General features: G+C 38.2%; 1 protein-coding gene and 1 pseudogene across 1 annotated transcript; one reads left to right on the top strand and one right to left on the bottom strand.

Annotated features, from left to right (window-relative positions):
* Positions 1-3,292: 3,292 nt before the first annotated feature.
* On the bottom strand, positions 3,293-8,425 carry LOC139734040 (uncharacterized). The gene is made up of 5 exons (XM_071644847.1): positions 8,285-8,425; positions 7,202-7,350; positions 5,818-5,925; positions 5,081-5,184; positions 3,293-3,465 (listed from the first exon to the last, which is right to left on the bottom strand). Exons 1-5 carry the CDS (start codon positions 8,423-8,425, stop codon positions 3,293-3,295), a joined length of 675 nt encoding a protein of 224 aa, XP_071500948.1.
* A 1,400-nt stretch (positions 8,426-9,825) lies between these two features.
* On the top strand, positions 9,826-20,194 carry LOC139734039 (TAR DNA-binding protein 43-like; annotated as a pseudogene).
* The last annotated feature ends 5,723 nt before the right edge of the window (positions 20,195-25,917 follow it).

Genomic DNA, 25,917 nt, shown 5'->3' with positions numbered 1-25,917 from the left:
TTCCAGTGTATAATCAGCCTCTTTTTCTGCCATATCTCCTAATAAGGACAGCTTTGATTTGTGCTATTAACAACAACAAAACAAAAAACAAAAAAAGAGAGAGAAGAGAGATTTTTTTTTTCATGCTCCCGTGAACACTGTATTGTTTTTATTTTGTAGAAAGTTATAAAATTAACTCAGAAGCCCTGAATCCACAGAATGTACTACAGTATGTCTGAGGATTTAACAGAATTGATGTTTTTTTTAAACCGGTAGAGGACGGCTGATTTTGCTATAACACACATTCCCCATAGACACCTGCCCAAGTATATTCGTGGACTAGTCTTGAACGAGTAAAGAACGACTTTTAAAGGAATAAAATGTTTACTTTTGAAGAAATATCATTACTGCAAAAACCATGAACTGCAAAACAAATGAACTTTGTGTCCATAAGATATGCCAGGTCAATGCATAAAGACTTATCAAAATTGGCAAGAGCACATAACAATACCCCCCCCCCCCACTCCATCGCAATTGGTGGAATGTATTATACAAATGTAATAAACAGGGTGTGTACAGAAAGCTGCAAAACAGCTTTCTCTTTGTAATAAACTGTCTTTCAATAATTGACTTCTTTATATGAACAACATATGAACAACATTTTGATAAGCCTCTCATACTAGGGTGATTTATATTACATGCAGAACACATCAACCTTTGAATCCATTAAATTATCAACATTCCTTGTATAGCAAGAGTCGCTCTGAACTTTGATCCTGGGTGGTTGCTCACCATTGGCCTACACAAAGTGGTCCCTTGCAATTTTTTCCTTTCTCCAGTGGGTTACTCTGGTGTCTAATTTCTCATTGCACAAAAACACAGTCAACTAGTCAGCCTTATTTAAAGGATATGTGCAACTTCATATATACTTGAGAATTGAGAATATGCAGCAATATTGATAGAACACATCAGTAAATGTTTGAAGAAAATACATGAATTTTTGAAATGTCAGTGTCACCATCACTGGATGAGAAGACTACTACAGTTGGTGATGTCGTGTGTAGAATGATTTACAGAAAATTATTTCACTTTTCTTGCATAATAAAAGAGCATTTAACTTGACTCTTCCAGAAGGTAAGGAGAATGAATTATAACCCTAGGCATATGTCAGTGGTAAGTCAAGGGAAAGTGTTCTTTTTTCAAAATATGACATTTATGGAATTCATATTTGCCTTATATCATTCTATGCATTCTACACAGTGACTGTATTGAAACTTCAAAAATGCATAATTTTAGAATGGATTGTCAGATTTCCCTCAAACTGCCACTGATGTGTTCTATGAAATATTGCTGCATTCACTCAATCCACATGTACAATGTATATGGAGGTGAACGTGTCCTTTAAGAACAAAAACCTTGCAGCTCTGAATGCTTTCTACCTGTGGCAAGGTGTTATCTGGTTCAAAGACAGATGGATTCCTCTTCTTTCTCAAACTTCTTTCTGAAATCACTGTGCATCTTGATTCTCTGTTGCCGCCTTTGATTGATACAACAAACCTTGATAATGAAGTCATGGTAGCTACATACCGACCCCATTTTTCAAGGAGAGAATAATGGGCTCCTAATGGATTCTTTTTACTACAGTGCACTCCCGTTACAACGAACACGGTTATAACGAAATTTCGTTATAACAAAGTAAAACTTCTGGTCCCAAAATTATCGCCATTAAAGTCTATGGTACAAAATTCGCTTACAACGAACGCGGTTATAGAGAAATTTTCGTTATAACGAAGTCTTTTCCGAGCACCACTGACAAAGAAAAACAAAAGAAATGTGCTCCGTTATAACGAAATCCGGATCGCTTTCGAAAATACCTTAGCGGAACAAGGCATTTACAGCGTCTCTGCATGGGCGAACGCGTCACATCACTGTGTGTTCGCTTGGTGTGTCACGCACAGTTTCCGAGGGGGACTTGCATTATTGTAATACAATAATCTGAAATTGATTGACTATTTGTTTTATTGTTCACATAGCTTTCCAGTGTATGACGAGTATTCAACAAACAGAATATCATATATGCGTGGCTTCCTTGTTTACGTTATACATGTATATTGTATTTGTTCATTTATAGCGAAATTTCGTTATAACGAAAGAAAACTGCCGGTCCCGAGCATTTCGTTATAACGGGAGTGCACTGTATTACACACCACACTAGTACACCAAGTAGCAAATGTGGGTTTTCACATTCATGTCATGCCTTGCCACAGCATGGCATATGCTGGAATCTTCTTCAAATTTGAACGACAGCTCCTAGTACTAATGTAGACAATTTTCAAACTCGTGGTGATATTTCACTGGAAGAGGCAAAGTGAGTGATGCATTACCAGGGAATATTTCACAGGAGGATAAAATCTAGACAAGGACCAGAACCTCAATGTCACAAGGCCATATTGTACAAGAACTGCATCACGCGACACTGCATTACTGGAGCAATACACCATCATCTAAAGGCATTAAATGTGTTACCAACAGTAACTAACATTATTGCAGGTAAACAGCAAGTGCAACAACTTCATGAATCTGGGCCTAGGTCAGGAGTTCAAACCACCTGTAACATTTGTTGGCAAGTAGACCAACATAATATAATTGTTATTCTGAAGATCATTTTCAGAATATCTAGTGCAATTTTTGAACAGTATCCAGCTGACAAGGCAATTTTGTACAGTAGGTCAAGGTGTTTTTGATGGGTCTAGGGCAAGTACTGCCTGGGCAATTACCCCGGACCCTTCCCCTGGCCCTAATCCTAATCCTGAACCTAATCCTAACCCTAACCCGAACTCCTAACCCTAACCCAAACTCCTAACCCTAAACCTAACCCTAACCTAACCTAATCCTAACCCTAATCTTTACTCTAACCTTACCACTAACCAGTATTTAGCCGGGGAGTAATTGCCCTCTGGGGGTAATTGCCCGGATACGACCTTTGACACCTGGTCAGTGACTGAGACATTTAATGAACATATATCTGGAATTCTCCCATTACATTTTGTTCATATGAATTCATAATATGATAATTTCAATTTGTAAGTATATTGTACAAAACCTATGTACATATGTACATGATATTCTTCTGCAATGCGAGAGCTTTTGGTAAGTTTGACAATAATGCACTGATAAATGAAGTCTTCATTTTAATATAGACTGCCACAGTTGGGGATTTTCTGCCTTTTAACGGTAAGTTAAGTCCACAGTTTGTTAATTGCACCACACTGAGCAGGCCTACAGACACTCCAACTCTGCAGAATCAGCTCAGTTAGAACAGATTGGTTTTCAGCATGACAGCACTGAACTCTTGCAGGTCTACCATATTGTCCCCGTTTCGATCCGCCTCCTCGATCATCTCTCGAAGCTCTGCCTCTGTGAATTTCACCCCAGACTCCTTTGCTGCCCTCTTCAGGTTCTCCAGGGTCAGCTTACCCGTGTTATCTGACAGGAACAAAAGATACAGCCGACGATTAGCAGGGATATTTCAGATACGGATCTACTTATCCTCCACTAATCCTTTTTATGTACCACTATCAATCCATGTCATCATAATAGACCAAAGATTTTTAGGAATTATCAAAAGAACTGAATAAGATTTATTTTCTCTCAACATTATTATGTATGTCTTCTAACAGACTTTGACCAAGTTCCCCTTTGATGTCCTCCAAACGTGGAATTGTGTGAAATTATTTTGACCTATTATGACATCACAAATAATGTCATAATGGGTGACTTATTATGAGCTGTTAGTGACGACCCAGATACACTTTTATCTTAGTCTGCCCCCCCCCCCCCACAATCTATCAGCTTGAATAATGAGTAATAAACTACAAATGAAATGATTTCATTATTCGGTTGAAAATGAACAAACTGCCCTTGATTGAGCAAAAAAAAAAAAATACATATATATATATAATAAATATGTTCTTTACTATTACCCCTTTCCCAATCAATTTACTTATTATTACCTCCACCAAGGAAGGAGGATGTTAAGTGATCAACGGCCTTGGTCTGTCGGTTTGCAATATAACTCAAAAAGTTGAGAAAAAATTTAAATGAAACTTGAACGAAAAGTCAATAATGACCCAAGGAACAGATGATTAAATTTTGGTAGTGATCTGGGAATTTTTATGGATTTTTGAAGGATTTTTTAATCTTTTGGCATAAAAGGTCAATGAACTTGGAGTTCTAGCTGTGTGTGCTCTGCTCTGGCAGGGTGCCGCCATGCAGCTGAAAGTTGACAACTTAAACAAAGGGCTTCTATGTTGGGAAATAGGTTACATGTGTGTATGGGTGAGTTGCTGGCTTGGCGGAGGGCTGCATTCTCTGAGTGCTTTTCTAGTTTACATTATTTTTTTTTTAAAGCTGTACATTCAATTGAGTGAATTCCACTAATCCTTACACTGGCAGCACATTTTAGAATATTAAAATTCCTCCTTTCTAAAACCGACAAATTTGGGGTTCTTTGTCTGATTCTTTGCAGATTTAATGGATCTACCCAGTTCCTAGAAAATCCTTCTCTGAAATGAAATACGGAATGAAAGTCAGAGGTGCCCATGGAATAATGTCAAGATGGTAGTTTTGCAGCAAACTTCCCAAGAAAATAGCCACGGTCACACTGGCAAAAGATTGCGAAGTTAAGGATCATGAAGTCTTCGCGATATTTGGTCGTCCATCCACACTGGCAGCCAGTGCACACACGTACATCACAGTAAAAGTGTGCTTTGAAGGCACCGCCCGCAAACAGATGGTGGACTAGTCACGTGACAAACTTTGCAAAGTTTCAGTTGATAGCATTAACACTGTCAAAAGATCAAGAAGATTGGCAGGAGTCAGAGAAATATCTTGAGTTTGAGTGGGAAGTTTCGCGGGGAGTTTTGCGAGAAGTTTGCGATCGTCTGGTAAAACTTGGATACTTTTAAAATCACGATCTTGAACTTCACAAGCTTTTGCCAGTGTGCCCACAGTTACTAATGGTAAATGTTCAGTAGCCCACCAGATACCCTTTTGTATACTTGTGATTCAAGAGGAGGATTGATTGCGTGTCTTTTCTTACCATAATCCATCATTTTGAAGCCCTGAGTGATCTCTGCCTGGACATCCCTGGCTGTTCCTTGCTTGTCAATGATGAACAGCAGGAATTCATTGAAATCAATAGTCCTGATGATTGTATGTATCAAAAAAGAAAACGAAACAAATACTGCAAAATTGTAACATAAAACACAGCATTATCATGATAATACGTCCATGCCAACTTATTCATGATGCTGGGAAAACATTCAATTTCTAGCAGTCTAACTGTCCTCCTTTTCAGGTGATAAGATTCAAATGAGAATTTGGTTTTAGGTTTTTGTTTGTTATAAATGTAGGAAATTCTATGTAAAAAAAGTCTCTGTGACGGCTGGAGCAGAATTTTTAAAGTAATGTAGATCATTCATACAATAATTTTGTCTCTTGGAGTTATAGAGTGAAAACCAATATTGCCCGACATGCCCTACGGCTTACCCAACACAGTAACAAGTGGTATATATGCAATCTGCAATTCAGGTATGTAAGTAGAATATAAGTTTTTGAAGCGGATTCATCCCATTTGCCAATTGCCATAGAAAAATACAATTACACAAAAATTGAGTGCACTGTCAAACTGTCTACAGGGGCACTAAGTCATTCTGGATATTCAGTCTTATTTTGAAGACGAGTGATAATTTTTCTTGTAACATGCATTTCCCACATACATCTGCCCGAGTATACTCGGAACTAGTTTTCAAGTGGTAAAGATTTCCGACCACTCACCCTGATCTGTCAAGATCGATATCAGCCACCATGTCAGCAGCCTCTGACTTGGACACCTTGAAGCCCAGAGACCGCATGGCTCTTCGGATGTTGTCAGCTCGGATCATCCTAGCACACAAAGGCAGGAAGACCGCAGGGGTTAAAGGTCAATATACTTCTAATTGCAGAATGTATTCCCTGTACCGGTTCATTACTAGTCTGCATTTGAGATATAGTTCACTTCCACTTTTAGTTCCTTTTTCACATTACATAGTGAAACATACAATCATTGAAATGGAATAATGTACGTAATTCTACATGTACATACAACATGACAACTTGAAGAGAAAAGCAAGGTTAAAATGCAAACTTCAATAATGATTAAATACATACAGGAGGAAGAAAAATAAAGAGAAGTCTGTAAATTATGACAAGATTAACTATTTATTATTGAAGACACTATTTCCATATGACTCAAATGTAGATGATCTCAAAGAAAAGTGAGAAAACCTATTCAAACATTCACTCTAAAACTCTGTGTAGAACATGTATTTTACTTCTACAGCACTGTGGTTGCCATTCATATAGTTATATGCACATATAGAACAGGCCCTGCAATGACTATGGAAGATAAGAATGAGATTGATAGATTCTCATTTGATTGCAAGATTATCATCTTGATGAAATCCAGGGCTATGTACAACTATCACACTGTATAGGCATGGATGAATCTTTCACCAGATGGAACAAATAATATCACTGGTTCAGCAAATTTCATTAACCAGTTGAGGACGGACTGATTTTGCTACCTCATGCATTTCCCATAGACACCTGCCCAAGTAAAGTTGGGACTCATCCTCAATGGGTTAAAATCACAAGGAAAATTTTCCTGGTTCATTGCAATAGATTCTGGTGGGAGTGAGTACATGACTTAAAGATAATATAAATAGTACCTCAAAAGTTTCCCCGAGTTTCCTTGTCTTACGTGTTTCTCAGGTTAAAGTACCTTTCATATACCTTTCACTAACACTGTGAGAATTACTCGCCCCAAAGTGCTCTCATGACTTTAAATAGTAATCATGCAATAATGGTTTCGTACCAAAGCAGAGTGGGCTCTGAAAAATTCGAACGAGCCGTTAGTTTGACTCGACGTGGTACCGCAACAATCAATATACACGTATTGTACAATGTACGAAACCATTATTGCATGATTTCTAAAACATGAGAGCACTTTGGTGCGAGTAGGTCTCACAATGTTAGTTATATGAAAGGTGTTGTACTTTAACCTGAAACACAAACTAAGACAAGGAAACTCAGGGAAACTTTTGAGGTACCAAAACTTTATATCATCTTTAAAAAAATGAAAAAGGATCAAAGGTTAGATTGTAGAGACTTGCTGACACACCCTCGTTTGTCTGCAAAGGCATCAAAGACCGTCTTCAGGTCTCGAATTTCATGCGTGGTCAGCTGCTCAAAAACTTTAGTTGAAATACGACATCCCATAAATTCTTTGGTCTGCAGGTCCACACGGTCACCAGTCAGTACTGCTTGAAGCTGAATATAGAGAAAATCAATGATACATAGAGCAACAGTAATACTAATACTGATGAAAACAATAGTGACGGCTTATCACTAATTTCACTTTCATTCAAAACTTATTGGTCTCCAAAATGACAGAAGAAATTGCAAAAATTGCATCATAGATCATTCAAAGTCTTGGGGATCAAAAGTGCACTCACTGACTCAGTTCTACACTAGTACTTTTGCACAGAAATATTTACTGCATCTTTGCTACAAAATGTAGTTTGAAGAAGAAAAATTAGAAACTTTAGAACAACCTAAAGAAATTGGTCCCGCTTGTAGTCTCAATAAAAGAAAAAAAAAAACCTCAAACACTAACCCCCCCCCCCAAAAAAAAAAAACCCAACAACAACAACAAATAAAAAAACAACTGACAACAGTAAGTAAGCCTAAAGACTATTAAAGACTAAAGTAACACACAAAAACGGCCAATGGGTGGGTGACAGTCTGTTTATAAAATCTCCACAATTGCAGCAATAATGCAGCGGAAAATTTTTGAATTTGTGTTGAATAATAATAATCAAAAAGATATTTGCATAAATTTTAACAGGCATTAGGCGTAAATATTCGTAAATGAATGATACACGCCAAAAAATTAAAATAACAACAACAACAACTAAGTGTTGATCTGACCCATACATCCCCCCCCCCCCCCCCCCCCCCATGTCAGACTTCATTGATTGTTTGCAATAATTCTGCTGGTATGCATCACCTAACTTGTTGTGTGTAGTTGTATCAACACCGCATAACATTAACTACGTTATCTGATTACAACTGAGTTCATGACCGTTATCGTTCTATTCTAGAACCGCTATCTGTAAACCCATTCTACAACTTCAACCAACATTCTGCAATGTAGGGTCTATACATTCGCACGGTACGATCAAAGTCATGATGAATGACTTACACTTTCACGATGGGACGCCTTCGGTTTTTCTGGTCCTAGATCTTGGGAAGATATTGGATCTTGATTCTGCTGCACTTTCGATCTATCAGCTGAAGCCGGCGACTTGGACTTGCTTCGTTTCTTCTTGACTTTAGAAGGCATCTTATCTCAGGTGTATTCAACTTTTATCCGCTCAAATTAATACAGCTCAAATCCACTTGCACCTACTTCAGAAGTTTACGTAGACGGCTGTACAGCAAACTTTGCTGATTGTATGAAGGGGGACAAGACAGTGCAATATAAACACCACGGCGACGAGACGCTCCTTCGACTGGTGATACTTTTACCTTTCAAAGTAGCCACGGTGCTAATCCACGGTTTATGTCTAAAATAAGGCACCGGTCTCATTCGGACGAGTTCATTCGATACAAAGGGACGAAAAGCTCAAGAAAACAAAAGTGGCTTGGGGGCTAGTTTCTTTTGCAGACCTCATTTCAAAATTACTTGGAATACTGTGTAACAGACTAGACAGGAGTTGCAATCAGCAGTGGAAACCAGTAATACAGTATAAAAAAAAGAACAAACATAACGGATTTAGAGAAAGGCAAGTATTCTTATTACTTCTAAAGATTGTATTTGTAATAACTTGACAGAAGTATGTAGATGTTGGTCAGGTGGGTGCAAAAAAGTAATGCAAGAAGAGGAAATTGGGCATCATATTCACAAGAACAAGACAATGATAATAATAATAATAATGATAATAATAACGATGATGATGATAATAATAATAGCAATGATAACGATGATAATTGATTTTTTTTAAAGATTGTAGTGTGTGTTTTTGTGCCTTTGGTTTGTTTTGTCTTGTTTTGGGTAGTATTTAGTTTTTCCACTAAAGGCTATTTTTCATTTTTTTTTCCCCCATCGTTTTCTGTGTATATGATTCTAGAGTAAATTGATGTTAACGTGTTAGAGAGTATAGTCCAAAAAGGATCAGACGCCTGGTAATTTTGCTATCATTGAATGCTGTTAAAAATGTTTGTTTTTGTGATGTCAAAAATGTATGTCATATGACTTATGAAAAAGGACAATGTTTTGTTCTGATCAATAAAATCCAGAAATACAAAAATAACGATGATAATGATAATAATAATAATAGTAATAATAATAATAATAATAATAATTACAATAATAATAATAAAAAATAATAATAACAATGATAATAATATATATTACTTATAAGGTGCCAAATCCATCTGATAATTCATGCTCTAAGAGAAAACAAAGCAAAACAGTAGGCCTACCGGACCTGATACACAATAAAGATAATGAATTAGGCCTATTTTAAGTCAAGTTACACAAATATTTCTTAAGATTATTCTTATGTCAAAAGGAGCCATGAGAGGATTTTTTTTTTTTGCTTCATTTCTTTTTATTCGTCTGTGAGAGCGTATGGCGCCACAGCTGTGCCGAGTGCAGTGTCATAATGTGGTAATTGCACAATGAGGTAAGGTATGAATAATAAGACTACTCCAAAATGCGCCTTACGCGTGGCGTCCATGTTTGATCTATTCACACGTGTGGTAAGTCGTACTGGGTACTGTTCTCAAACCAGTTCGTGTGACAATTTTCAGCTGATACATGGCATAAAAAGTGATTGAGGTACATACCCTGAGTTTTCTAGACAATCTTGAGCTAGTTAGGTCTTCAACCCACAAGGAAAATGGACTTTATTCGGGTCGCAGTGACAGAGGGAGAGACCGATCCCGATTCTATCATCGAACTGCCCGTAGAGCCAGATGGGGCCATTATGCTCTCAACGATTGTCGCCCAGTTCCCCGGTGCGACGGGCTTGAAATACCGCAACCCCGATAGTGGGGGAATACGTGGTCTGCGAGTCATCGACGAACGGGTTCTCGCCCCACGGCCTGATGGTTCATGGGACGACCTGATTTACGTTGCAACGTTCCCAAAAGGAGCTTGTGAGTATTGGTCGGCGTAACAGTGTTACAGTACACTAGTTTCTACGACTTTTATTTGGGAGAGTGCCTTTTAATTTGAAGTAGAATAAATCTACTCCTGCTGCATGCTGCAGTCATTGATTGATGTAACTGTGGATGCGACCAGCCCGCTCCCACACACACTCCACAGACGTGCAGACAGGGTCAGGGGGGTTCACAAAGTGTAGATGAAGTAGACCCCCTAGATCTACTAGATGATCGAAATAGAATTTAGAAGTCATGAATTTACTCATACTCGCTGTATTTCTTTACTGTAATGTTAGATCTAGATCTAGTCATATATTTTTGGCCTATTCATGACAGAACAAGAACAAGAATCTTCCACGTCGGAACAAGCCCAACAAACAAGGGGTTAAGGGATGAATTCAATTATCTTGATTCTTGTTATACATGTTTACTGTTTCTAAGCAGTTATTTTCGCAAGGGTTTAATTTGCAAATTTCGCGAATCACACTACATTCACAGTTGGTCGCGAATTTAACAACGCGCGAAAATGTCGCCATGCACTAGGGTAACAATGCATGTAAGATAGCGTTGGTGTCAATTCGTGAAAGCAACATCTCGCGAAAATGTCTGTGACCCTCTAATTCTCAAAAATGACAGCTTATACAGTATTCTAATGTTTCTTTATAGCCACTTTAACATACAACTGTACAATGTTCAGTTTGTACAAAGTATGTAAGCTATATCCAGGCATTGGTAATGCAGCACCAGAATCAGTGGCTTGGTTCCAGTGGATATATTTATTTAATGTGTTATTTTTCTTCTGTGCCTGCTTTATTGTGTACATCCATTCAACGGAGCTGCAGTTTTGGGATTACTTCAACAAGTAACAAGTGACAAGTAATTACATGTGTAATAATAATATTTCTTAACTTGTACTATCCAGTTCATTTCAAACAAAAAAGGAGATGTTTAAATTTACAAAGGCAGATAAACATAGGGCCTACACAGTGTGTAGCCTAAATAAAGGGGATAATGTTAAAGTAGTGATGATAATCAGATCAGTGGAATGTAGCGACAGTTCTTTACAAATTTTCCGTGGACAATTCAAGTCATTTGGTCTACTGTGACAGCTAGATCTTGTCTATGTACATATGAGATACTGTCTATATTGTATTGGTCTACCTCAGATGTGGATTTTTTTCATCCCTTGCAGCTGAATTAACATCATCAGATAACAAGAGGAAAGGAGATGACACGCGGGAAAATCCTACCGGAAAGACGCGCAAGATTGACAACCCTCGTACCACAGACCTGATAGTCCTAGGCCTTGACTACAACACGACCGATGATCAGATGAAGGAGTACTTTGGGAAATATGGCGAATTAGTCATGGGACAGGTATAGCACTATGGTGATCTTTTTCTGTGCGTCTGTCTGCATTGAAGTTCAAACATGGGAACCAAAGGAAAGTTTTTCAGTCAAGTCTAGCAGTTGTTGCTTTAATACTGGAATGCTGGGCCCACTTGCCCTTTCAAGGTTATGAAGTCCCTTGTTATGAGACTGTCTGGCCAAAAAAAGGAATAGAAATAATGCTACACAAATCAAAATTTTTAGAAAGATATGCAGGGTGTGTACAGTTCTGGTCGAGGTGAGGATTTAACTGTTAACGTTTTGTGAGATATTCAGAAACCACTCTATGAGATGTCAAAAAGCATGCAATTCTAAGGGGTATCAAAACTTTATTTGATGAAAATCAGTTTTGAAATGGCTGAGATATCCAAAAACAAGGTAAAACAAAGAGATCCTAATAAAGTTGTGACCTGTCGCCTTTTATTATTATCACTTTTTTGGATATCTCAGCCATTTGAAACCCAATTTACATCAAAATAAACGTTGAATCCTTCTTAAAATTACATGCTCTTTCATATTACATAAGAGGTTTCTCATTATCTTACTTAAGAATGTTCAAAACATGAATCCCCACCTCAACCAGTACTGTACAGTCCCTTTAATAACCATAAATAATGTTATTTCATGGATATTAAAATCAGCATTATGTGTTATCAGGGGGATATAAAGTGCACATTTGCAACACATTTGGCATACTGTACATGTAGCTGAGTGTGTACTTATAAGCATTCAGTACAATGGTAGAGAATGATTGTCCTCTGTTTCTTGTTTGTTTAATCTTTTACTGTCCTTATGTGGACTTTGATTGAGAATAAATGTCAAATTTACCATGAGGTCTGGTATTCATTGCAGAGGTACATGTAATTGTAAACCAGATACAGACAAATTGTCTATACACTGTATAATTATTTTCAAGTTTGTAGACTATTACAGGTTACATGTACAATGTACATGCATTTGAAGGCATCATCATGCCCATATCTACTACACTGCAAATGTTTTAATGCAGGTGAAAAAAGGACCCAACAACAGGCAGATCCAAGGGGTTTGGCTTTATTCGCTACAAAGACATAGATGCCCAGGAGAGTGTGGTGGAGAAGAGACACAAGATTGACCCGGCTAGCCGCTGGTGTGAGGTCAAGTACCCGGACACCGGAGGCCGAGCGGTGAGTGGGGCATCTAGTTTGTGCATACAGTGTATGTGACCGTGCATCACAAAACGCACAAAAAGTCACATGCAGTGATTTTGTGTGAGGACTGAAAATACGTGAAATGGGTCAACCTAACCAATCTTGATTTTTTTTCATATTTTCTGAAAGAGCAAGTCTTTTTCTCTATCATATCAAAATTTGGGATCATAAAACAATCAGGAACTTGTGTTTTCAGCAGTTTTTCGCAAACACTTTTTGGTGGAATAGTGTGATTTCTCATAGAACCCTCTTCTCATTTCTTAAAAACCCTGTCCACACTCTTCACTTTCAACTCTAATAACTAAGATTAAAGCTGCTGCATTGAAAGTTGGCATTAATCATCTGCAGAATGTGATAATGAAGCATGTTCAATTTCAGCTTAACCCTTTTGAACCCTGCATTATTTGAGATGGTCGTGACCCTCACCCTGCATTATTTGCACATATTGAGCATATTTTGCTAAATGACTGAATACATTGGTAATACATACAAAAAATACAACAAAAACAAATAACCAAAGGTCTGTGAAGTGTGGTTATGATTACTCCAATTTTATTTGAGCTGCAATAATAGCTCAGCATGACAATATAATGATTATAATCATAATGATAATCAACAATAGTAATGTTAGCTATAAAAAACAACCTCACTCCCTGACTGTGCCACGCCCCCTTGACTTCGACGATCACCAACATGATCACCTCCAGCTCCAGCTCTAACGGCATCCCAGCTGCTATTTCCCCCGCTGGTACCCGGCTAAGATTGTACATCACCTTGTGCAGCATCTAGCTCATCATCTGTGTCCGTTTCATCTTCAAATCACTGATTTTGACTATAATATGACTTGTCAATAGCTTCCTCATAATCACCAGATGATTCACCTAAGATTATCGCATGAGCCTCTTCTGCAGAATAGCATCTTTTTGTCATTTTTATAGCTCAAAACTTGCAAATCCAAACCGTAATCAACGAAAGTATAGACCGAAGAACCTCTCCACATCGTTTGTCGTGAGATGGCGTTATATTTAGGGGGGTCACCTGACAGTTAACTCTCAAGTTATCAAAGTCACATGATTTCTGGCCGGTATACCGGCCTTTAGGGTATTTGCACGTTCTGAGCGCGGCCGGTTTTCCGGCCTTTCGGGTTCAAAGGGTTAATCTGATAATGCCTTCATTGTTGTTGCTCTGGTGGTCAACGTCCTGTTTTTTGTTCCATTTATCCCACAGCTAGCATGGCTTTGGTAAAATTAAGCGCTTGAATACACTCTGTACTTCAGAGCCTGTTTTCTCAGTTCACACTTTCCAGAGTGTGTCCTTTCTTTCCAATATTTAGATAGGTTAGGAGAGTCCATTTGAATTGAGTTATACATCATTTTAAAGCTTAGAGTCTGCTCTTTCAGAATCTGCCTTTAACTAAAAATCCATGTCTGGCAACTTTTTGTTGGTTTTGTGATGCAGGGTCACATTGATACAGTATACATACATGTAGAAGGAATGCATATGAAGGAAGACAGCTGTACAATATATTATCCTGCAAAGACACAAATTGTAAAAGTACAAATGTAAGGTTTTCAGAAATACAGAACAAAATTTTTTGATGGATCAGCATCAGTAATATCTCATTTCATATATGAAGAATGACAGTGTAACCGCCAACTTCATGCGTGTGTTTATTAATGAAATTCCATTCTTCAACATGTGAAACAAGTAAAACCAAATATGCGTTTAAACAAAGTGTAGCAGTAAACAGTATAGTTAGCAGTAATAACATAGAAAGTGTACATGTAGGAATATGTTTCTGATAGCAAATCGAGAAGACCAAAAGTACAATGTAGGTTGGTTGGTTAGTTGGTATGTTTTTTTTATTGTATTTGGGGGGGGGGGGGGGAGAGGGAGTAAGCATAGATTATGATAAAACATAAAATAAAAAAATCTTATCAAGACCAGCTACAGGCAATAATGTACAATCAGGACTGCAGAATTCACCTTGTGAAAGAAAGTACCTCATTGTAAGTATGAATGCTCAATATTACACTGTACAAGGTTTCCCTCTGTATTGAATTGTATGTATTGTATTGGAGCGAGTTTTTGGGGTATAGTGGTAGAAATGAGCCCATGTGGGTTCAATATGAGAAGTGCCAGGCACATGGTAAAAATAATACCACTTCTGCTTAGGTTAGTTTTTGAACAGAGTTTGTGTGCTCTTTATAGAGGAAGATACAATGTATGGGGACATAACAAAATGTATATGCACTTAAGATTTAGATCTGAACAGGTTTGCTGTAGAGCTCCTGCATTCAATAAATTTGAAAGGGGTACAAATATTTCCTTTAGTCTGTTGTTCTGATTTTCCTTTTGCTCTTTCTGTTCCCTGCAGCAACCGAGCAGGAAGAAGCTGTTCATAGGGAGACTGTCGGGGGATATCACCAAGGAGCATCTGTACGACATCTTCAGCAAATTTGGCGAGGTGGTGGACGTCTTCATCCCAAAGCCTTTCAGGGGCTTTGCTTTTGTCACCATGAACAGCTCCAAGGATGCCGATGAGATCATCGAAGAAGACCTCATTATCAATGTGAGTTTGCTCTTAGGGGGACTCTGCCCAAAATATGGTCTCAGTTGGTGGATTGGAATGCAGTTGAATATTTGAATTCAGTTGATGGATTTAATAGAATGTTTTGAACATGACATCAATGATGCCTGAGAAAAATTTGATGATCTGTTCAGGAGTTACAAAGTTTTTAAACTTTTAATTAAGTCCATGTGATGTCATTGTTGCCTGAGCAGGCTACGACAGTTTACAGATACTGCAGGATGTAACATCGCAGCAATAGGAAAGTTTTGCCAATTTGTTCATCGTTGGTATTTCTTGAAAACACAGCACTGTGCATTTGTGGGTAATTATGTGCATTTACGTAAACTCTGTTGGCAAAATTGTGTACTTGTTTTCACATACAGTATGTCGCAAAATGCAGTTAGACTGCGACTTTAACAACACACAAAAATATCGCCACTTGATCTTAATCTCATTAAATTTGCAAAGTGAAATGGACAGGCATTAGTACACCAATGATAACCTCAGTGTCAAATCACGAAACATCTCACAAAATGTCTGGGGCCTCATTCCCGAAAATGTCATACTCAAAAGTTGCATACAGTATAAACATAATATGATGGCCAAAACAAGTGATTACGTGTAATGCAGCGAAGAGTGATAAAGGGCAGGGGCAGATATACAATGGAGTTGTAGAGTTTGATTGATTACATAATCTTTTCCCTTTTTATTTGCCCCACTCTTCAGGGAAACAGTGTCTACATCAGCAGAGCTGAACCCAAGGAGCGTGTGGTTAACAAGGGGGACCGTTTCTATGGCGATGGAGGTGGTGGTGGTGCTGGTTATGGTAGTGGTGGAGGATACGGCGGAGGAGGTGGCAACGGAGGATACGGAAGCATGGACTGTAAGTCAACCCTTATTCGTTTTTATTTTGTATGTATTTTTTCTACAAGGGCAATCCGCCACCATTTACTTAGCAAGTTATTAATAGGACAGGCTAATTAAAAAAAGTATCAATAGTAATAAAATAAGGAGAGATAAGGGGAAAATCCAGCAAATAATGAAAATGATGGAAAGGTACTTTTCTATAGCACAGCTGCTATTCACTGTGCTGCAATAGGAGAATCCTCTGCTTGATATCTTTTCAGATTATATAAACCAAAGACAGTTAAAATAAACAGAAAAGATGTTAGAGGGGTTGCAATCATTGTGTTGACATTTACATTCATTGTTTAGAGGGAGGTTTTATTTACATAATGTTGCATTTCAACCCTAGGATATGTCAGTTTTACTTCCTTCTAAAGTCATCGGACTGTGCAGTTGCCTTTAGTCTGACTTCATATTTTGTATCCTGTGCTTAATTATGTGAGAAAGTAAGAAGCAAACACCATTTCCAGCAGAGGATTGATGGTTAAGGAACGTTACAATAATGGCTGACAATTACCTCAGATTAAAACGATTGATGCAAGTTCTGATTCATCTTGATTACATTCAATGTAACTAAGGCCCAAAGTTAGATTGCTTCATATGGACTTACTTATTTACTTTCGAGGACCATTTCAGGTCCGATCTCTGAGCGTTCATCGGCTTGTCTGACCCGTAACAATAACATCGACATTGCATCAGTACCTATCGCTAATAACATTTTCCCGCCACCAAATCAGACAAGCTGATGCAGCCTCCAGGATTGGATGTGAATCCCTTCTCAGAAGTAAAACAGTTAAGTCCAGATGCAGGGATTCAATTTTGTGGCTTGATAAAGATGAAAACTTGTTTTGCTTACTTGTTCGGTGTAGGAAGACATATTCTGGTCACTTTATTTGCATCTCTTGCACGATTTTTCGGCAGCTTTCAATCGAGGCGGGTATCAACGCGATGGAGGCCGTTTCAGGCAAGATGGCCGTGGGGGAGGGGGCTATGGGGGAGGTGGTGGGGGTGGGTATGGGGGGAGGAGGAGGAGGAGGGGGTTATGGAGGGAGTAGTGGAGGTGGGGGTAGGGATGGTGGTGGAGGAGGCGGACACATGGACAGGAGCGGTGGAGGTGGGGGAGGGGGTGGCCAGGGTAACCTCAACCAGATGCAGTTGAACCAGGCGGTCCTTGCCGCGGCCCTGAGTCAGGCGGGGCTTGGCATGATGGGTAACATGTTGGCCCAGGGTATGGGTCCTGGGGGCGGGGGAGGAGGAGGGGGGAGGTTCGGGAGGTTCGGGGCAGGGTGGAGGTGGATCGGGAGGTGGTGGCCAGGGCACCGGCCAGGGTCAGGGAGATGTGGGCTACTCCAATCCTTCATGGAGTGGTCAGTCTACGCAAGGCAGCGGAGATTCAGGGGGCCAGTTCTTCAACAAATCATCTGGTTGGTAGGTATGAAGTCACTAGCTTAGGTTCTGTTCTCTTGTACAGTGTCAAATACTGCTATCTATGAGTCTACACATTCTTACTGTAATGTTCATAGACAAAATATTGCCCTCATATTTCTCCAGCTTTTAAAGCAGTTTAATCATATGTTGTTGAATAAATACTTTCGGCACTCTTTCCTCAGATGTTACAGCTACCGACATCCAAATTATCATTTTTGTTTATGTTTGTCTTATCAAGCACTCAGAGGTTTTACTCAGTCCTGTACTCAGTCCAATGCCGTAGACATTGCTCTTTTTTTCTCCTGTCAGTCGAGTAAAGTTAAATAGCGAAAAATCACCAAAATACAAATTTGTAAAAATATACCTACTGCTTTGTTTCAAGAGTCCAATCTTGTTGCATTTACACGATCAATCAAAATGCGTCAAGGTAAAAGCACTTGTCTCACAAAAGTAGCAATATTTGGGAGCGAAACGCTTGTAAAATTTATGCTTGAAAAGAGTAATGTGCATGTAAATATATAACAGTGTTGCATAAAATTGGCTAGTGCTCAAAATTACAGAATATCTATAAGTACTTGTAATTAACCTATTTGATCTTGTTCATTCAGCTTTGAACTGATACAGTTTTCCAGTGTAGTTAGCAATGTAAGGTAAAGAGAAGAGTATACATTGGTACATTGCAAATGTTCAAAGCTGTTGAGAAAATTTCTCTACTCATGAAGACGTGCCAGCCTCACACTCATTACACACATTCCTCTGAGGACCGAAATCTTCCGTAGCACGAGATACAACGTCACTCAAGGTAAGTCGTTTAACCCTGTCAAAGCCAAAGTGGAGATTACTGTGTGTTTCATGCATGCAAGCTCCTGAGAAGGGTTTCTGCTTGTAAGCCAGAGGTGAAAGCGACTTCTGAGTGACGGAGTTTCGTGGAAAGAGCAAACGAGATAACAACGAAAGCCGGTTTCTGAAGGGTGGTCTGGAAGTGGAGGGAGGCGGGAGGATTTTTCGTAGAGACAGAGTTTGTTTGTTTGTTTAAGTTGCGGGATGAAAATGATGAAAGTTCAGAAACAGGGTGAACATGGCTAAAGAAAGGGAGGAAGGATGGGAAAGATGTGAATGAGGGAGGCAATGTCTGAAGAGAAATGAGGTACATTAGTGTGAGACTGCAATGTACGCAAAGACCAAGCAAAGAAGGTACCTTATTTTAGATAATGTACAAGATGAGGAAGAGAGGATCTTTCAGTAAGAGTTGTTGGGTGTACAAGTTCCTACTGATTTGTAAGTTTAATGTTGTCGGCATGGGAGATGAGCAAGACACTTGATATTCAAATGCTGTCAACCTCACAACATCAGCCTACCCTCCAAGAAGCAAGCTCAAAATTGATTGATGACGAAACATGATTTAACAGTTATCACTGTTGTTGATTCGTAGTAGATTTCACCTGTACGAGGTTGACAGTATTTCATGAGTACTTTGAGCAGAAGTATGTTTTCACTGAGGTTTTGTACTGATATTATCTTCGAGAGGGAGAAATGCATCAGGAAGAAATGTCATATGTCTGTATGAATACAGTGTATTCAGTTATAAGAGGGGAGTGATGTATGTAAGTAGTGCTTTGTTCAGCCAGATATTTGAAGAGGGCATGTAACTAGCAGTATATCTGGCGCCATCTGTAGACCGAGTTTGGCGAACTTGGTTTCAGTTGCTTTGCAATGTGGCTTACATTCCTCTGTTACACGCTTGCCTAACAAAGTATCATGCCACCATTGTGCTACCCATGTGATTAGAGTTGGCCAGACTCGATGTATAGATGGGACTGGGAAAGATTGGTTGAAAGATAAGCGCAAGTTTTTTCTTAACTCTGATATTTGAAGAGGGTGTGTAAGTACAAGCAGTATGACCAGAGCCATCTGTACACCGAGCTTGTGAAGAATGTTTTGAATGCTCGAAGTATTTTAGAAAAGTTGGCAATGGAGGATGTGAAAATGTGGGATGCATGGAGCTGAACAGATTGACTTTAATGTACAATTGTATGAGATTTTCATAGGAAGCATTCACTTGTGTATTTTTCGTAGAATCTGTGAACAAACTATCTGTTACGGTTGGTAAAGGCAACCAGCCTTTGTTTTAGGGATTATCACTCAGCACTCAGTGATTGTGAGTCATTCAGATGAACGAAGAGGATAAAGTGTGGAGAAATGTATCCAATGTGCGTTGATTCCTGTTAATTTTGCGTTGTCTTATCGGACCTCCTGAAAAAAAAAAAAATTAACTCTCTCTAGCTATGAGGGTGCAACATATTGCAGTGTCCTTTCATTTTGTGACTATGTCCATATCTGAGGCAAAATCAAAGGGTATTATCTCCCAATCACTGAGCAATTTCAGTCTGGCCTCTTCAGACCACATCTGGATATAACATGTTTGTAAAGATGTAATCAAGAGTTTTGATGACCCAACGACAGCAACAACAGCATTGTATTGCTCGTAGTCATTTGTCGGTAGATGTGGCAAGTACATGCTGGCCTTGGAAGTTTGTCGGGTCATGGACTACCTGCAGTATGTTGCACTCTTGAATTTTATATTTTGTTTTGGTAGGGGAGTAAATTTGATTTGAATGAATCAGTGATGAATTAGTTTAATTTTTTTAATTGCCAGGTGGCGAGAGATATGGAGTAAGGTTCAGTGTGTCAGTGAAAAAGTGTCGTAGCTATCTGTCTGTGAGTTTTAATTAACAAACTTGAAATAAATGACAATTGTTTCCAACTACTACTTGAAAGATTGAGTGTGTTTTTCTTGGTTCTTAATTGGTTTAGAAATGCAAATGTCAAGTGAACACTTGTTGTGAAGAGCCTTTGGGACTGGGAAATTGTGTTTATAATGTCATGTACATGGTAAATCAGAAATGAAAGAAAATTAATGCAATTGATTGAAAATTGCCCTTCATTGGTGTAAATTAACATCTCAGTCAGTGTTTTAGTACATGTGTAGTAGCCGTGATAAAAGTCATGGGCATACATACTCGGGTTGCACTTGAAGTAATGACCTTATGATTGTTAGACAAGTGATGTATCCACTGAACCACTGAGCTTTCTCCTGATAACCAGTGATGGTTCTAATCCTTTCCAGCAGTGGGTACTGCATATCTATTTTTTTCATGATTCTTGCGTCAGGCTCAACCCGAGTATGTTTATGCCCATGGTGATTATCTGTATCAGGGCAATTGCCCCCCCCCCCCCCCCCTGCTAAATTCTGGTTAGTAAAGGTTAGGGTTAGGTCAGAGGAAGGGTCCGGGGTAATTGCCCTAGACCCTGATTATCATGGCTGCAGATACAGTACTACTAAAACACTGCATAATCGGTGATTACTTACATTGATAAAATGCAATTTTTGTCAATAAGTTTCAATAAAAACGACAACTCGAATTATTCATTCGGAGAAATGTAATACACAAAGGAATTGGTTCCACTGGGACTTTTTTTTTATTGAATCATTTCTTTATTCAAGAAAATGTTTCACATACATAAACAGGTCGATTATCCATTTAGAAAATTGCAGGTATACATCAAAAGTTGCACATCACAATTTTAAGAACATATGATGCAAATGACATCGGTGAAATTAATGCGCCTGGTCTATTTCATTCATATCAATAAATGAATTGAGCTCCTGAAAACAGACCTTCCATTCCAGAACACCCAGAAGAGTCCTGGATGTTTGTACACGTTTTTCCAGGCTGGGAAAAGTTGTGGGAATAAAGAACAAATAAAAAGAGAAGTCATGAAAATTGAAAAAAAAAATGTGGAAATTCGACACGTTTTGTGATAACCAAAACTACTTTCTTTTCAAGTTTTTATGTAATGCACGTAGTGATAATTCAATTCAGTTCAGTCTGATGTTTCCAAATATAGGTACGGGTGTATGTGATAAATATATATACAAGGTGTATATATTCACAACAGTACTTCAATACGAAAACTCCGTGAGAGACGTAGTTTTGACGAATTTTCGCCCATAGGGCTTTATCAAGTCAATGGCAGATTTGATTTTGAAGCAGATATAAATGCGCAGTTTGTTATGGACGCGCTACCACTGACGACGCTTCTTTTATTTTGATTTGTGTCTGCTTCAAAATAAAATCTACCATTGACTTGACAAAGCCCTACGGGCGAAAATTCGTCAAAACTACTTCTGTCACGGAGTTTTCATATTGAACTACATGTACTATTGTGAATATATACTTTCTTGAACTCCGAGCAGAAACTAATTGGTGTTATATATATGTGTGTGTATGTATATATACTATATATTTTCCTGTTAAAGGGATCGTACAGTTTTGGTTGAGACCTAATTTCAAGTTTCTAACATTTTATGGTGAGAGGATGCGAAACCTCTTATGAAACATGAAAGAGCATGTAATTCTATGAGGAATTCAACATTTATTTGATGAAAATTGGTTTTGAAATGGCTGAGATATCCAAAAAAGAGCTATTCTTATAAAGTGTGGGACCCACACTTTATTACGATCGCCTTGTTTTACTTTGTTTTTGGATTTTTCAATCATTCGAAACCCGATTTTCATCAAATAAACTTTGAATTCCTCTTAAAATAGTATGCTCTGTACTATATCATAAGTGTTTTCTTGGTATCTCGCAAAAAGTTAAAACCCCAATTCTCATCTCCACCAATACTGTACTATCCCTTTAAGAAACAGGAATATAATGTATAGAAATATATTCATATTTACTATATATCCATACATATATATATATATATATATACATATATATATATATATATATATATATATATACATACATGATAGATCTGTATATATATTTGTGTGTGTGTGTGCGTGTACACATGTGCATTTTTATAAGAGCAGATTACAAAAAAAAAATACAGATATTTAACATGCAAAACATTGAACGAACTAAGAAAAAAAAAGGACATCCGAGCCGAAAAGGCTTGGTGTCATTATCATGGGAATTTCATAGAAATTATTACTACCCAATTATTTCTGATATTAAAAAAAATCAAAAAAAAAAATAGAAAGACCTGTACGCACGCGGTATATCCAAAATGTATTGAAGCAATTTAATAGCGATAGCAGGTCAATATTTTTATACTGTATTGTCTCAAAATACAGTGTACTCAGGTACAGGTATCAATATGAAAGGAATACAAAAAAAAAAAAAAACATATGGTGCAATAATAACTAGGATTCTTTCGTCATCTCTCATTCCTCTTATCTTCCCTCTTTCGTTCTCTTCTCTCCTTTTCTGTACTCTTTCTCCTCTTCCCTTCTTTCCTTTTATTTTTTCTCTTCTTTTCTACTCTTCTCTTTTCTTCCCTTCTTGCGCTGACTCCCACGCAGATGAGTAATGCAGACCGCATGCATACAGTGATGTTTTAGTTTGGCTTAAAAGTTAACAATTAACTCGCATGTACACTCCCAGCTTTCTGAGTTAATTAATTGCGAAGTTAATGTTCATGAATATTCATGAAGCACAGCGTAGAATGCCACGGAAAGTACGCTGTATGGCAATGTGGGCCACAGATTTGAGCTATTTATAGATGTTACCGAAATGTGTTTGTTCACGTCCATAATCACTAAAGGCGTGTACGAAATGCAGGATGAACTATGATCGGGTAAGCCACATTGTGTACACACACGAGGATACCCATACGAAACTTCGCACCTTCTGAACCTTTTCTGAGCTTGACCGCCTGTAATTGTTACAAGAGATTAAAATACATCGCTAAAGTCTGTGCATCAAAATGTTTCGCCTCAGACTTTAACAAAGATTTGCTGTTTATTTGCCGCCATTAAAGACTTGATATATTACTTAGAGAGGTAGGGAGACACATATCATGAGTGTTTGCGATTTTGGTTAAGGTAAGGATTCAGATTCTAGTATTTCTTTTTTTTTTCTTGCGAGATAACTAGAAATCACTTATGAAATATTAAAGAACATAAAGTTAATGAAAATCAGTTTTGAAACGGCTGGATATCCAAAAACAAAATGGTCCTGATATAAGATGGGTTCCTATCTCGGTCATTTCAAAACCAATTTTCATCAAATAGATTTTCAATTCCTTAAACATATTGTATTATGCTCCCCTTAATATTTCATAAGAGTTTTCTTATCATATAGCCTGTAAGATCAAGTGTTCTTCTTCTTTTTCTTCTTCTTCTTCTTCTTCTTCTACCTCCTCTTCTTCTTCTTCTTCTTCTTCTTCTTCTACTTCTTCTTCTTCTTCTTCTTCTTCCTCTCCCTCTTCCTTTTATTCCTCTTTTTCCAGTATGAATGTGTGTACACTGCAAAAAGTCCGGTGTTAAATATGAAACACCGAGCTGGTGTTAAATTTCCGGTACTCATTCATGGTAATAGATTAACACCTCCGGGTGTCATTTCAAAATATAAAATTGTTGTTTTTTTTTAGTTTCTTAGTTACTGAATTTCTTATTAATTCTGAACTTCAACAAGACGATGAAGAATTTTCCGATAAAGTACTTGATTTTTGAAAAAATGTGTAAACACATTTACACCACAGTAACACCAGTTGGTGTGGTCCCCTATTGAAGCTGGACGGGTGTTATACCATTGAAATTGACACCACCAATATCAAATCAACACCATGCGGTGTCATTAATGAATTAACTCTAGCGCAGTGTCAAAAATATCACCAGTTACAGTGTCAAATTAACACCACGAAGTGCCAGGTGAACACTTTTTAACACCGTCACAATACATTTTCTACACCTGTGGGTGTGGTCCTCTATTGAAGATTAATCGGTGTTAGATTTAACACCCATGGTGTTAAATCTAACACCGATGTTTTTACAGTGTATCAGGGCCGGCGGAGCGTTTTCAAAAGTGTGGGGGCCCACTTCCGGGTTTCCTGAGCTAACAAGCAAAAAAAAAAAAAAAAAAAAAAAAAAAAAGGTCCTCGGCTTATCTCTCTCCCCCTTCCACTTCCGGGTTTCTTCACCTGACAAAGTGATGACACCTTATGTATTCCTTTATGGTGCACAAAAAGTGTGGGGGCCCGAGCCCCCACGGCCCCCACGGTTCCGCCGGCCATGTGTATTATGATGTTTTTGTATTATACGTGATGTAATTGTTTTTTATTTAGGTTCAAAAAATTGTTGAAGAACAGCCTGTGGCTTAAACGAGTTACCGTGTGGAAATAACATAAATGAATGGATGTATTATCTCATTTTAAAAACAAGTTGGAAACCTGAGGTCCCATCTCAAACAAAACTATACCACCCCTTTAATGTAGATGACATACACTATAGCAATTGGATGGAGTCGATGGTTCGTTAATCCGAAAATGAAATAGGGTTCGTTATTCCGAAGGTTCGTTAATCCGACAATGAAATAGGGTCCGTAATGAACCTTCGGAATAACGAGCTTTGTTTCATTTTTGGACGAACGAACCTTCGGAATAACGAACCCTATATGATTTTGGGATTAATGAACCTTCGGAATAACAAACCTTATCACATTTTCGGATTAAAGAACCTTGGGAATAACGAATCTTCGGAATAACGAACCTTCGGAATAACTAACCTTCGGAATAACGAATCTTCGGACTAAAGAACCTTCGAAATTACGTACTGTAACCGCCGCGTCAATCAAGTGCCGGTATATCACAACACTAATAAATAAAACAGATTAATGTGATAACTATACGCTCCTACATAATGACAATGATAATGATAAAAACAGCAGTCATGACGCTATTATAAAACTCACAGCGCTGGAAAAAAAAAATACGAATATTGTTGATTATGCATGATTTGAATGATTGTGTAGATATGCGAAATGAATATGACATTAAAGGGGGACAAAACAAAATTGAAAGCTTCGTTGGCGTTAAAGCTTCTAATTAGACTCGCCGTGAATAGGCTGTGAATCACCGGAACGTTTGGTGTGTGCATTCGAAAGCGTTCACCAAACGAAAACTTGAGAGTGTAGGAACTTCGGTTCGCTTATGGACAGTTGTACTTGGACTTCTTTTACGTCCAGGTCTATACCATGGACAGATAATGTATTCACTGTTTATAGTTTCTGCAAAACAGAGAAAGGCATTAGGCCTAATATATGAAGATTCTCAATCGATATGAAACGGATTTCTAGACCAGCGTGACATTGTAACTCATACACGTTCAA

Source organism: Diadema antillarum, unplaced genomic scaffold (genome assembly GCF_040938485.1).
Source record: "Diadema antillarum isolate AM-2024a unplaced genomic scaffold, OU_Dant_1.0 seq00000507_RagTag, whole genome shotgun sequence".
NCBI lineage: Eukaryota > Metazoa > Echinodermata > Echinoidea > Diadematoida > Diadematidae > Diadema > Diadema antillarum.
This window is presented reverse-complemented; position numbering and strand designations above follow the sequence as displayed.